This window comes from Euleptes europaea, chromosome 11, assembly GCF_029931775.1.
Source record: "Euleptes europaea isolate rEulEur1 chromosome 11, rEulEur1.hap1, whole genome shotgun sequence".
Taxonomy (NCBI): Eukaryota; Metazoa; Chordata; class Lepidosauria; order Squamata; family Sphaerodactylidae; genus Euleptes; species Euleptes europaea.
In genome coordinates, this window is record NC_079322.1 from 57,499,308 (window position 1) to 57,512,101 (window position 12,794).

Consider the following 12,794-nt stretch of genomic DNA (forward strand, 5'->3'; position numbering starts at 1 on the left):
CCTTAGAAATAAAACCTTTTGGCTTGAAAGTCCTACGAGGTGATATGAACAATCAGGCAGCCCCATGAAATATACCTGTTGATGGATTGTGCATGGGAGGGGCTGAATGTCGGACTGTATCCCCAACTAAAATTTTACATCATGTATTTAAAAAACTTGTCTGTTAAATGGTTATGCCCAATGTTTATTCCTGTTGCGAACACTGGTGGCAGCGTTCAAAGATTCATCTTCCAACTATGATCTGAAGTACCACAATCTAGCAACAGAATCATGCAAAACTGTTGAATGTTTCACTTTTAATATTACCATTATGCACCATTATGAAGTAGAGTTGGCTGACGAAATCATAGCTATTATTTGCAGCAGTCCACTAAAAACAACTTGCCACTCCTTCACTGAATGTGTTAGACCAGTGGCACTCACTCCACAACTCAGTGATGATTTTTGTTTTGATGATGATTTCCCACATTTGGTGACAATTAATTCAATATTTGATGATGATTAATCCCACATATCCAAAATTTAAGACGACTGCAAGTACAGAAGAGAATTGCTAGTCCCTGGAGTGACAATGCTTGCCATCTAAACACTTGAAAAATAATCTGTATGCATACACACACTGCTGTGAACATTTAGACTTGCACTTAGCAGTATGTCCTCTCACAAGGAACAATGTGGCAATATTGGCAAAAGCACCCACTGACCTGTATTCTGTGAGGTGCAATAAATTGCTATTTAGAATATCAAAATCCATTTCAACTGAAGGAGGAGGAGAAGAAAGAGGAGGAGAGTTGGTTTTTATATGTGGACTTTCTCTACCACTTAAGGAAGAATCAAACTGGCTTACAATCACCTTCCCTTCCCCTCCCCACATCAGACACCCTGTAAGGTAGGTGTGGCTGAGAGAGTAAGAGAGCTGTGACTAGCCCAAGGTCACCCAGCTGGCTTCATGTGTAGGAGTGGGAGAAACCAACCTGGTTTCACCAGATCAGTGTCCGCTGCTCATATAGAGGAGTGGGGAATCAAACCTGGCTCTCCAGATTAGAGTACACCGCTCCAAACCACCATTCTTAACCCACTACACCACGCCTCCACCTTTAGTTCTGCATAGTAGGAGGGTTGGAAAAATTCCGATTACACTGGTAAAAAACAAGTCAATGGACAATTCTCCCACAGATTTGACACTTTTAAATAAGACCTAAATACTTACTATTTAAACCAATTCCAAAGGCTATCTGCAATGCACACTAGACAGTCTTGCAGGAACGTCTTGCCCATAGGTCTTGAGCTCTCAAAGCCCACCTCCACCCCAGCCCACAGGACACTGGAAAGCAGCATTCCACCAGTGAGACGTGCCCTCAACTATTTCACAGTAAGAGGTGACAATTGGGGGTTCTTGGCAAGATCCAACAAAATTGGTAGAAATGACAGGCAGAGACTCGCTGCCCATATGTGGTGAGGAAAGCTGAAGAACTCGTGGTTTCCCCCCATTCCTCTTGGAGCCATTCCCCCCTAATCATTACATTAGAAAGGAGAGAGCCACTACTGCAATCTGTAAGAGCAGCAGAGTTGCAGTATTTATATGCTGCCTCTTCAACGCGTTGCCCAAGGTGACGCACAAGCGGGCCATAAAATTTGCAATCAAAATGGTACCAATAAAAATCAAAATTTAACAACCGCAAAATAAAACCTAACAGACATAAACAGCAGAGAGCCAAGAGGGAAATCATCTGCTTAATTAACTAAAAAGCCTTTGTGAATGGAAAGGTCTTAGCTTAACAACAAAAGACAAAAGCAGCAAGGAAAAGCGGGTGGTTTTTCCAAAGATCTTTGATTTCTTCTTGAAATTCCCTTTCCAACTTCTCTCTCTTACACACACACACAAACACATACCACACCCCTTGCAAACCCAGCCTCAACATTCATGGCTACTACTGGCTGGTTGGAAAACTCCCAGTGACCATATTGAATCTTCAACAGCCTATTCCGTATTCCCTCCTTTCTTCAGTGACCTGGGAGGACCTTTAACTCAAATGATAACCACTTCTCTGTGAGTGACTCCTAAGCAGCTAGAATGAAGTTTAAATAACCTAACAGCTCAGGCCAATTGAGCCAGTCCTCACAACAGAATAAACCCCAACTCCGCAGTCAGGACATGCACAAATCGGACCCCGCTCCTGTTGCTATGGCATTTAAATATTATTATTTATTATTGGCAGTGATCACTATTATTTATTATTTACTTCTTTTTATACTCTGCCATTCTTCCTAATGGAGACCAAAAGTGGCTTACATCATTCACCACTTCTCTATTTTATCCTCCTAACAACCCTGTGAGGTAGGTTAGGCTGAGAGTTGTGTGACTGGCCCAAGTTTTCCCAGAAAGGTTCCATGGTAGAACAAGCATTTGGACTGGGGTCTCCCAGATCTTAGCCCAATGCTCTAACCATTACACCACACTGGCATTACCCCAATCATGCAGGAGGTGCTCACAGAAGAGAGACTCTCACAGACATGTGTAACATTCAAATGAACATTATCATTTGATAGATGTGGAAAGCGAATGTGAAATGCATTTGTAGCTTACTGGTTCCACCTGCACTGTGAGTATACGCTTCCCAGCCAAAAAAAATTTCAGGCACGTCCAGATGATAGCTTCTTTACTTCCTGGACTAGTGCTCCTGATGTTCTTGCCACATTCATGCTAACTATGAGAATCCAACTGTGAAGGAAACACAAATGTTCATGCAGACTGTGCAAGTCAGACATATACTACAGGGATCCTTATTATCCAACAGACTACCAGCATGGTGTAGTGGTTAAGAGCAGCGGACTCTATAATCTAGAGAACCAGGTTTGTTTCCTTACTCCTACACATGAAGCCTGCTGGGTGACCATGGGCCAGTAACAGTTCTCTCAAAAGTCTCTCAACCCACCTACCTCACAAGGTGTCTGTTGTGGGGAGGGGAAGGGAAGGCAATCATAAGCTGCTTTGAGACTCCTTAAAGATAGAGAAAAGCAGGGTATAAAAACCAACTCTTCTCTTCTACCAGTTCACATAATCCCTAATGTCTATACTGCTTTTCAAGATGTGCTTCAGGCAGATGCCAACCAAGCATAATTGAAAACACAAAGAAGGTTCCAGATATCAGCTTTTGTTTGTACACTTCATTGCAAGGTGTCCCTCTTAATATCTCAGCGCAGTTAGCCTTACAAAACACATTGTTCTCTGCAAGGAGACTAAGAAAAGGGTTAATTTAGTAAAGCATCCTGATTTAGACAGCCATGCAGTCCCTGTGAGATAGAACTGGCTTCTTCAGGGAACCGAGCAAAAGGAACCAATAAACCAGGCTGGGAAACTGTATTCAATTACTCTATGATGGGATGCTGCCTACAGCAAGTAACATGTTATTTGTTGCTTAAGAGGAGACATTCTGATTTCAAAGCAGCACAAATATGCTAAGCAACAAAGCCAAAGAGAACAGGTGACAGGCAAGGGCTACACACCAAATTTAATCAGTACCCTTCCTTACAAATGACACAGTAGTCAGACTAATACAGATTTTCAGAAAGTTGAATGAACCATAATTTTTTGCTCACACGAACCCAACTTCTCTCTCTCTCTCACTCAAACACACACATACACACACACAACCACAGAGCAGTTTTAATGGAAGATAAAAAAGGAAGTTTGCTTAATTAACCATATTCCAAACCAGGAAACCAAAAGCTAAAGCAATGAATGGCAAAAAGCAACATTACATAACATATAAAATTATTAGGGCTTTCACCAATTAAGAGCCCCATGGCGCAGAGTGGTAATCTGCACTACTGCAGTTAAAAGCTCTGCTCACGACCTGAGTTCAATCCCAACAGAAGTCGGTTTCAGGTAGCCGGCTCAAGGTTGACTCAGCCTTCCATCCTTCCGAGGTCGGTAAAATGAGTACCCAGCTTGCTGCGGGTAAAGGGAAGATGACTGGGGAAGGCAACGGCAAACTACCCCGTAAACAAGGTCTGCCTAGTAAACGTCAGGATGTGACGTTACCCCATGGGTCAGGAATGACCCAGTGCTTGCACAGGGGACCTTTACCTTTTTCACCAATTAAAATCTTTATTCAAATTAACTGATTTTAAATAAGTTTGAAAATTTCCCAAAGTTGGCACATTGTTAAGAATAAGCAGCTCAGACTGGGAAGTGTACACATGAACTCTACTCAGGCTGGGAAGAGTATATATGGATCAAGCTGGGAGACTGCAGTAAGTCTTTCTGGGTTCATTTTGGAGGTGATCCACCGCTTATGCAGCTCTGCCGCTCAAGCTGGAAAGTGCCAAAGCAATGCTGTTGTGACTGCATGGGCCCTAGAGCAGGCTCCGTGGAGCCAAGCTCACCTGCATCAACTCAAGCAGAGGAACAACAGTGGCTTCAGGTACATGTGAGTTTGCTTCCCCCTTTGCTTCCTCAGAGCCAATCAGGGGCTGCACTTGACCTCAACAGATGAACACATCAGGATGTTTTTTTTCCCATTTCCTTGCTCTGCTCCATCCTGAGCTGAAGGCATTCAAGCATTACAACAGAGACTCGCTGTTAAAAATTTGTTGAAAACACCAGCTTATAATTTACACCTCCACTGATTCTAGCATGAACATCTAGGGCAAAGAGATCTCATGAGAAAAGAGGAAAGAAAGTATCCTAACGATCATTAAGATTAAACCACTCAGTTGTCTTCACACAGCTTGCCACCAATATGACACAAATACATTACAATGAAGTCCACAGCTCTGTAGCCAGAAGCCTATTTCTAATAAATCACACAGTTCATTTAAAGGATTAGGTCATGCAGCCATATATTTTCTACAGTGGGTTACTTTTTATTGGCATGCGAGTAGACTTTACTTCACATGTTGATACAAGTAACACACTTCTAGGTAGCTAGACAGATGCAGGTTATTATTATTTTTGAGATTCAAATACTTCAATTGTGACATTCAGAAAATATTTCCAGGTTCTCATCCTAGTCATTTGCTTAAATATAAATCACCAACTACTTCCTCGAGAGTCCTCTCTCCAGTTTAAATTCTGGCTATATCAGCTCATCTAGGTTTGAAATACAACATTTTCAAAAAGGCATACAGGAAAAACCAATAGGAAAATAAGCTTTGAAGAACCATCATTTTGTTATTTCCTTTTAGCCACACGGAACAGTTGATCAAGACAGAAATGCAAACTTCACATTTCATTCAAGCTAGTTATCACCCAAAAGTTCCAATATATATTTTAATACCTCTAAAGCTTCCCTCTGTGTCTAACTACAACACAAGCAGCTATAAACTATACCATATGACACCTAAAGGCTATTCCCTAACATCCAAAAAATCTGCATTTAAATGCACATTTCATCATATGCTGGCTTTTCTTTAGCATTCTTTTAGTTGCATTTTAAAATAATTGTCAATAAATATAAAAGGACATTTGAAAATCACTTATTTGAGCTACAGTATACTCCCTCGAATATGTGCCATCAACTTGATCAACGTGAGGAAAACAGAAGCCAACTGCAAAGGCAGTGTTTGCCTACGAACTTCCGACATCAAATCTAATTACACCGAAATATTCAAGGAAGGAAAATGTGAAGCAGAACTTTATTTCTGGCCCAATTTTACATGATGAAGAATACTACAAGTTATATCACCAGGAGGATATTATGAACAACAGCCTGTACTTGAATCCTTAACGCCTTTTTGCCTTGTACATGAGCGACTGCACTTAATTTTGGAAGAGGAAGTTCAAAATATTAAACATTTCACTCCACCCACCCCCACTCTGGATCAGACCAGCGACCATCTAGTCCAGCACAGTAGCCAACCAGCTGCCCTAGAGAGCCAACAAATTCTGCAAACTTTCCAGGTGACACCTGCAACTGGTAGCTGACAGAAGCAGGGAGACCTTGATGTAGAGTCTAAGTTTTTAGGAAGGGGAAGAGGATGGCTGGGAGGGTGGAATATAGGAGATACGGAAGCTTCTTGTCCCAGACCCCAGTTTCTCCTGATGTCCATGAACACATGAAGCTGCCTTACACTGAATCAGACCCTTGGTCCATCAAAGTCAGTGTTGTCTACTCACACCGGCAGCAGCTCTCCAGGGTCTCAGGCAGAGGTGTAACTAACTGGAGATGCTGGAGATTGAACCTGAGATCTTCTGCATGCCAAGCAGATGCTCTACCACTGAGCCACAGCCCCTCCCTGGGATCACACTGGAGCTGGACCACTGATTATTATCGAACTCTTTCACAATCTTTATTAAAAACTATGTCCAGGCTTGAATTAAGGCTTTGCCTATTAAGCCCTTGGGCTAAAGAGTGTTAATAGCTTACGCTAGCCCAGAAATGCTCAAGGCTACGTATTCATTAACCATTGTTAGAGTTACCCAATTTCAGATATATTTTAGTTCTGTGTAAGGGGGACACCTTCCAGTTTATTACTTAAATGTTTTAGTTAGCTGAAGCACTTGAGACTGGAAGGAGATGCACTACTTGCAATGGGGATGGAGAGAGGCAAATCTCTTCTCTTTAGAAGACGCCCTTTTCTATAACCTGAAGCAAAGCGCTTGGAATCAAATTTAGTCTTAAAAGACTAATTTCACTAATAACATGCACCTTTTAAAAACATTCCTTTCCCCCACAAAACTAAAGACAATCAGAAATATTTTGGTAGGGTTTTCATTGTACCACTTTTTCCCCTCTGGAAGAAACAAACAAATTTCATCTGCTGATATCATCACAGAAACAGCAGTCAAACAGAGCAAACGTGTTTAGCTTAAATCCCACATCAAGTTTTCCAAAACACATTCCCTCTCTTCTCTGGGCTCCAGTTAATAATATGGCAGCTTGTCAGACTGATGGTAAAAAGGCATATGATTAAGAAGCAACAAAGTAATATGATAGGTGCCATAACAGTATATACAGAGCAACAAACCCATCGGACGAACTAAGGGAGACAATGATATTTCTATCTTCTAAGTATCCCTTAAATCCTTGCAACAGCATTTCCACAATACCGTTAAAAGTAAATACTGGGCACTGATAAATACTAACTAGAAGCTCAATCCAGACAAAGCAAACTACCTATCCTTCTCTGTTCGTGAACATGCTCTGCAGACAATCCTAAACTAAATGTACAGAGAACACACAGCACAGGAAATAGAACTGCCCATGATCAGAACCATTATCTTCACTTGCAATGTTATTTTATAGTATAGTACATTGCCAATTGGGACTGCCAGTCTGCAGTGTGTCATTTTACTCTGGCTTGCACCAAGAAGAGGAGCAGTTTTTCTGTTTTAAGTGCAGCTATTGCTGGGAGACAAATGGTTACTGAATCCAAAATGGGCAGCTCGGTAAGTTTCGTAAGTGTAAACCAGATCCACGGTGCTCACAAAATTTCAAAACAGATGTTGGTTATAAATATTTGTGCCACATTACGGTTTTCATCCTCTTGTGAGCTGCCTTAAGAACCAATGCTGGCTGAGGAATGCAAGGCATAATTCTTTAAAAACAGACATTGGCCCAAGAGAAAGAAAGCAAGGCAGAATTTGCCCAGCAATACCCTGTATTCAGCTATCACCATTATGAAAGTTCGACCTCTCAAGTTTATGTAACCCACACCTAAAGATGAGGGCTTGCGCAGATATTTCCTTGCTGTGTGTGCACTGTTGTTGTGAAAAGAACCCAAGTATACAATATGATCTCTTCCAGATGTTTACCAAAACTTGCACACCCTAAAAACATTAAGATGTTACTTTTTTTTTTTTTTGCCAACTGAGAAATCAGCACACCAAGTTGGCTTATTTTTAAATTCATACAAGCTTAGTAAGTACTGACAAAAAATTCTACAGATGATCACATTTAGGCAAAACTGAATTTCAATGTGCATTTTCACAGATTGGTAATACTGGTCCCCGGAAAGTAACAGACGAAACAGCTCTCGGGAAAAAAATCACATGATTATGAGTTTTTAAAATGAGCAAGATTTTTATTTCCTTCACGCATTTGCAATATATGTTCTGCAAATCCAAGATAATGGTCATTTTTGCTTTCCTGCAGTGCCCAAGACTCACTTCCTCAATGAGTGGTAAATGAATTGCTGTCAATCACAATTGCCTTATTAGGCTCACGTAGAGCCACACACCTACAAATCCATCCCATCTCTCGTGTCTTAGTAATGCCCACTTTGAAGAGCTTTTTGTTCCAATGCCAATACTTCCTGAGCAAACAACCCACTCATGCTTCCTCTAACCACCGCCAAGACCCACACATTTCAAAGGGGCAAATCAAAGATGATTTAGCATTGCATAATACAGCAAACCATATAATGCAGTAGTAAGCCATGAAAAACATTAAGCATTAAGTAGGCACTGATCAAATATGCCCCTTTCCAGAATGATTCAATCTACTTTCTGATGTACATGGGAGACTATGAGAGGAAGACGCAGCCGCTCTCAAAAATACCCAACAGATATCATCTTTAAAAGCAAAAATCAGAGAGAGACCCTGGCTGCATTCAGACAAGCTGTAATTAAACAGTGATGGGGCACGAACATAGCTTATTGTACACGTTCCTCACCCCTCCCTTCTTCCCTGCTCCTCTCATGCATGGCGCTTCATTGAACACTTCCCTGTTTGATCAACACTTGAATTTTATTATTTGTATTTAATTAATTTATACCCCGCCTTTCTCCCCAATGGGGACCCAAAGTGGCTTACTTCCTTCTCCTCTCCTCCACTTTATCCTCACAACAATCCTGTGAGGTAGGTTAGGCTGAAAAAGTGTGACTGGCACAAGGTCACCCAGTGAGCTTCCATGGCACAAGTGGGAATTCAAACCAGGGTCTTCCAGATACTAGTTCAACACTCTTAATCACTACATCACACTGGCTCTGCAGGTGCCTTGGTGAACTGGAGTGTGTTTACTGCACTCAAACCACCGAGATTCTAAGACTGCAAACCTGGGTTTAATCCCAGCTCTTTGTGTGGAGTAGACAAACTCCAATACCCCAAAACAGCTGCACCAGGACATCACATAGAATTGGAGCTTGATCTAAACAGGAAGCTTTGCATCAAGCTCAACTCACAAACCAAGGGGTGCGAAACAGCATGAAGCAGAAGCAGAAGAAGAGTTGTTTTTTGTATGCCAACTTTCTCTACCACTTAAGGAAGAATCAAACCGGCTTACAATCACTTTCTCTTCCCCTCCCACAACAGACACCCTGGGAGAGCTCTTATACCCTGCTTTTCTCTACCTTTAAGGAGTCTCAAAGCAGCTTACGATTGCCTTCCCTTCCCCTCTCCACAACAGACACGCTGTGAGGTAGGTGGAGCTGAGAGAGCTCTAAGAGAGCTGTGACTAGCCCAAGGTCACCCAGCTGGCTTTATGTGTAGGAGTGGGGAATCAAACCCAGTTCTCCGGATTAGAGTCCACCGCTCCTAACCATGCTCTTAACCACTACACCATGAACAGCTGCCCTCCACCCCCAAAGCAAAAGAAAATATATAGGACTAATTCAAGTGCAGTGCCAAACTATGGCTTAGCCTGACATGAACAAGATTTGAGTTTATACACTCCCTCCTCCCACTAATCCCATGCTCTACAATCCCCTCTCTCCTGTATTTTCTGATTTATGCCAGCCAACAAGCTATGATTTGTGCTTACCCTCCAAAATCAGAATGGCAAGCCATGGCTCAAGATCTGAGAGCAAAACCTTGTCCACATCAAGCCTCCGGCTCTCGGACTGGGAAACAGTAGGCTGAGAGACAGCAGCCAACGGACAAGCCTCTATGCACTCACAGAAGGCCTCACCAAAAAGAGGCCCCCTGCTCAAAGGAATTTGTAAAGGAATGGAGAGGAGAGGGAGAGAGGAGGGAGAGAGGAAGGGGGCGTTTGAAATAAATAGGGAAGGTGGGCGGAATGCACCAGGAATTGCTCTTGCACAAGCTGCAGTGAAACGAACAGGTAGAGTGAGAGTACATGGCAGTGCTTCTTCCATCGGACTTGCACAGAAGAACATCCAGGAACATTTTCAGCCAAGCCATTTATGCATATATTTAATATCGACACAAACAGGATTATTACAGGTGTTGGATAAAATAGGTCTACTACACCTGCCCAATTATACTAAAAAATGTTCCTTTCAACTCTAATGAGTGTAGAAGTGTAGTGTTTAAGAGTGGTGGTTTGGAGCGGTGGAGTCTGATCTGGAGAACCAGGTTTGATCCCCCACTCCTCCACGGAGGCTAATCCGGTGAACTGGATTTGTTTCCCCACTCCTACACACAATTATAAGGAGATTATAAGCCGGTTTGATTCTTCCTGAAGTGGTAGAGAGTCGGCATATGATACGTTCAAATGATACCTTCGATATATGGGACAGCTTTATACTGCTCTTCACCTTTGATATACACTGATTCAGTGTTCACTGCATATTTCACTTTTAATATAATATCTCATTAGTTGCCTGGACTTTACCCCCCCACTTTTTATGAAAGTATACTCGCCTTCTTTTTGAGTGACTTGTTTCTGTCTTCCAACCAGTCATCCATCTGTTCTTCAATCTCTTCAATAGAAGTAACATGGTCATATGACGGTACATATTCATTTGTTTCTGCTGGTGTGTATATAGGAAATTCAGGTTTCGGCTTCTTGACTTTAGGTTTCTTCTCCTCTGCAAAAAAGAAAAGAAAAGCTGATTTAATCACTATGTCTGCCCAGAATTTTGATTCAAAGAGCTATAACTTCCTATTTTTTAAAGCTATATTTAGAACCTTTTATACTTTTATAACCTCCAAGGAGCTCAGAGTGGTGTACATTACTCTCCCTCCCACATTTCATCCTCACAGCAACCCTATGAGGTAGGCTAGGCCTAGAGTGTGCCTTGCCCAAAGTCAACCAGCAACCTTCATGGCACAATGGAGATTTGAACCTGGATCTCCCAGATCCTAGTCCAGCACCATAACCACTACACCACGCTGGAACTTAACAGGCTTAGGAGTTACATCTGGAAGAAAAGTTACTTCAGACAATACATCTTAGGCACACATCTTAGACCCTGAGTGAGCAAGAGCTTTTTGCCTTAGGCTAGTCAAGTACTCATACCCTGGGATGTTCAGGCATATTCTTATAATAGGAAAGTCTGTTTTCTTTAAGTTATTGCAGCATTACATAGTCATAACCGAGACAGTGTACCATTTCTCTTCTGATCACTTTTATTTGTAACTGGATATTGGCAATTATCACTAATCTTTAAAATACTGTGCACAGACTGTCAAGCATGAAGCATCTATGGCGTTTACTAACTGCTCATAGAGTTGAGGTTAGAAAAGAACTGAAAGTTGACTATCCAGTTATCTCAGAGTCAGTTTTCCACAGTGATGAAGAGATGGAACTACAAGCCACGAAATCCCTGCCTCAAATCTCACAATCCTATGGTTAGATGACCCATTGAATACAGTGGAACTTACTTCTGAGTAGACATGCAATGCTTTGTACTGTAGATGGCCTTACACAAACTACTCTTCCTCCCACTCTCTCAGACCTTTATTTAAAGGTAATAATACCAATCCACCTTACAGGGTTGCCCAAAAGATTGCAAAAATTACATTCTAAATTAAAATGAGTTCATTTGTAAGCCATTTTCAATTTGGTGTATGGAACTGCTTCCCTCCATTGTGAAGTTCCACTGTGGGGGCTAGGGTAATCCATGTGACCAACCTCATGATCTGCTGATGGTTAGGCACCTTTTTGGGTTGATACAAATATTCAAAACGCTGCCTGAACATATTTTCTTCTTCTTTGGCAATGTCTGTGGACATCTCTTCTTAGTTTTCCAGTCCCCCCACCTACCCCTTTCAATTTTTTTCTGCACATCTGGGGGTTCCTCTGATTTTTAGAAATATCTAGCCCAGTTTCCAATTGGCCCATCGCTTTTCTTTAACTTACATACTGGGGCCAAGCTGGGAATTAGATATGACTTTGTGTGTGTTAAGTGCCATCAAGTCGCTTCCGACTCATGGCGACCCTATGAATGAAAGTCCTCCAAAATGTCCTATCTTTGACAGCCTTGCTCAGATCTTGCAAACTGAGGGCTGTGGCTTCCTTTATTAAGTCAGTCCATCTCTTGTTGGGTCTTCCTCTTTTCCTGCTGCCCTCAACTTTTCCAAGCATGACTGTCTTTTCCAGTGACTCTTGTCTTCTCATAATGTGGCCAAAATACCATAGCCTCAGTTTAGTCATTTTAGCTTCTAGGGTCAGTTCAGGCTTGATTTGATCTATAACCCACTGATTTGTTTTTTTTGGCAGTCCACGGTATCTATAACACTCTCCTCCAACACCACATTTCAAAGGAATCTATTTTCTTCCTATCAGCTTTCTTCACTGTCCAGCTTTCATATGACTTTATACTCTTAAAAACTAAGAAATGAAAATGCATATCAGGGAAACAGCCATTCATCTTTTATTAAGAAGACCAATGCAGAACATTATAACGGAGTTACCAACTACAAGTGTTAGGTATTTGTGATTTGAATAAGATACGGGTAGAGTCTACTTCCAATAGTCTTTTTCTCAAACATACAACAATATGGCAGCCAATTTGTCTTTCTGTCAATTAACAGAACTAATAAGCATCATTAACTCAATTAAGGCCATCTTAAATTCCAGTGCAAATCTCTCTAATCAGCTTCATAATATCCTTAATGCCCTACTTTCCATTACTCAGGACAAAAAATGTTAAACACATTTTTTAG

At 41.6% G+C, this 12,794-nt stretch overlaps 1 protein-coding gene across 1 annotated transcript in view; it reads right to left on the reverse strand.

The window, feature by feature from the left end:
• Positions 1-12,794, reverse strand: part of DNAJC1 (DnaJ heat shock protein family (Hsp40) member C1) — a 105,833-nt gene that overhangs the window by 34,816 nt on the left and 58,223 nt on the right. The window contains exon 8 of the mRNA XM_056857351.1: positions 10,548-10,714. Within this exon, the coding sequence (XP_056713329.1) occupies positions 10,548-10,714 (167 nt within the window). The remainder of the gene's footprint in view (positions 1-10,547; positions 10,715-12,794) is intronic.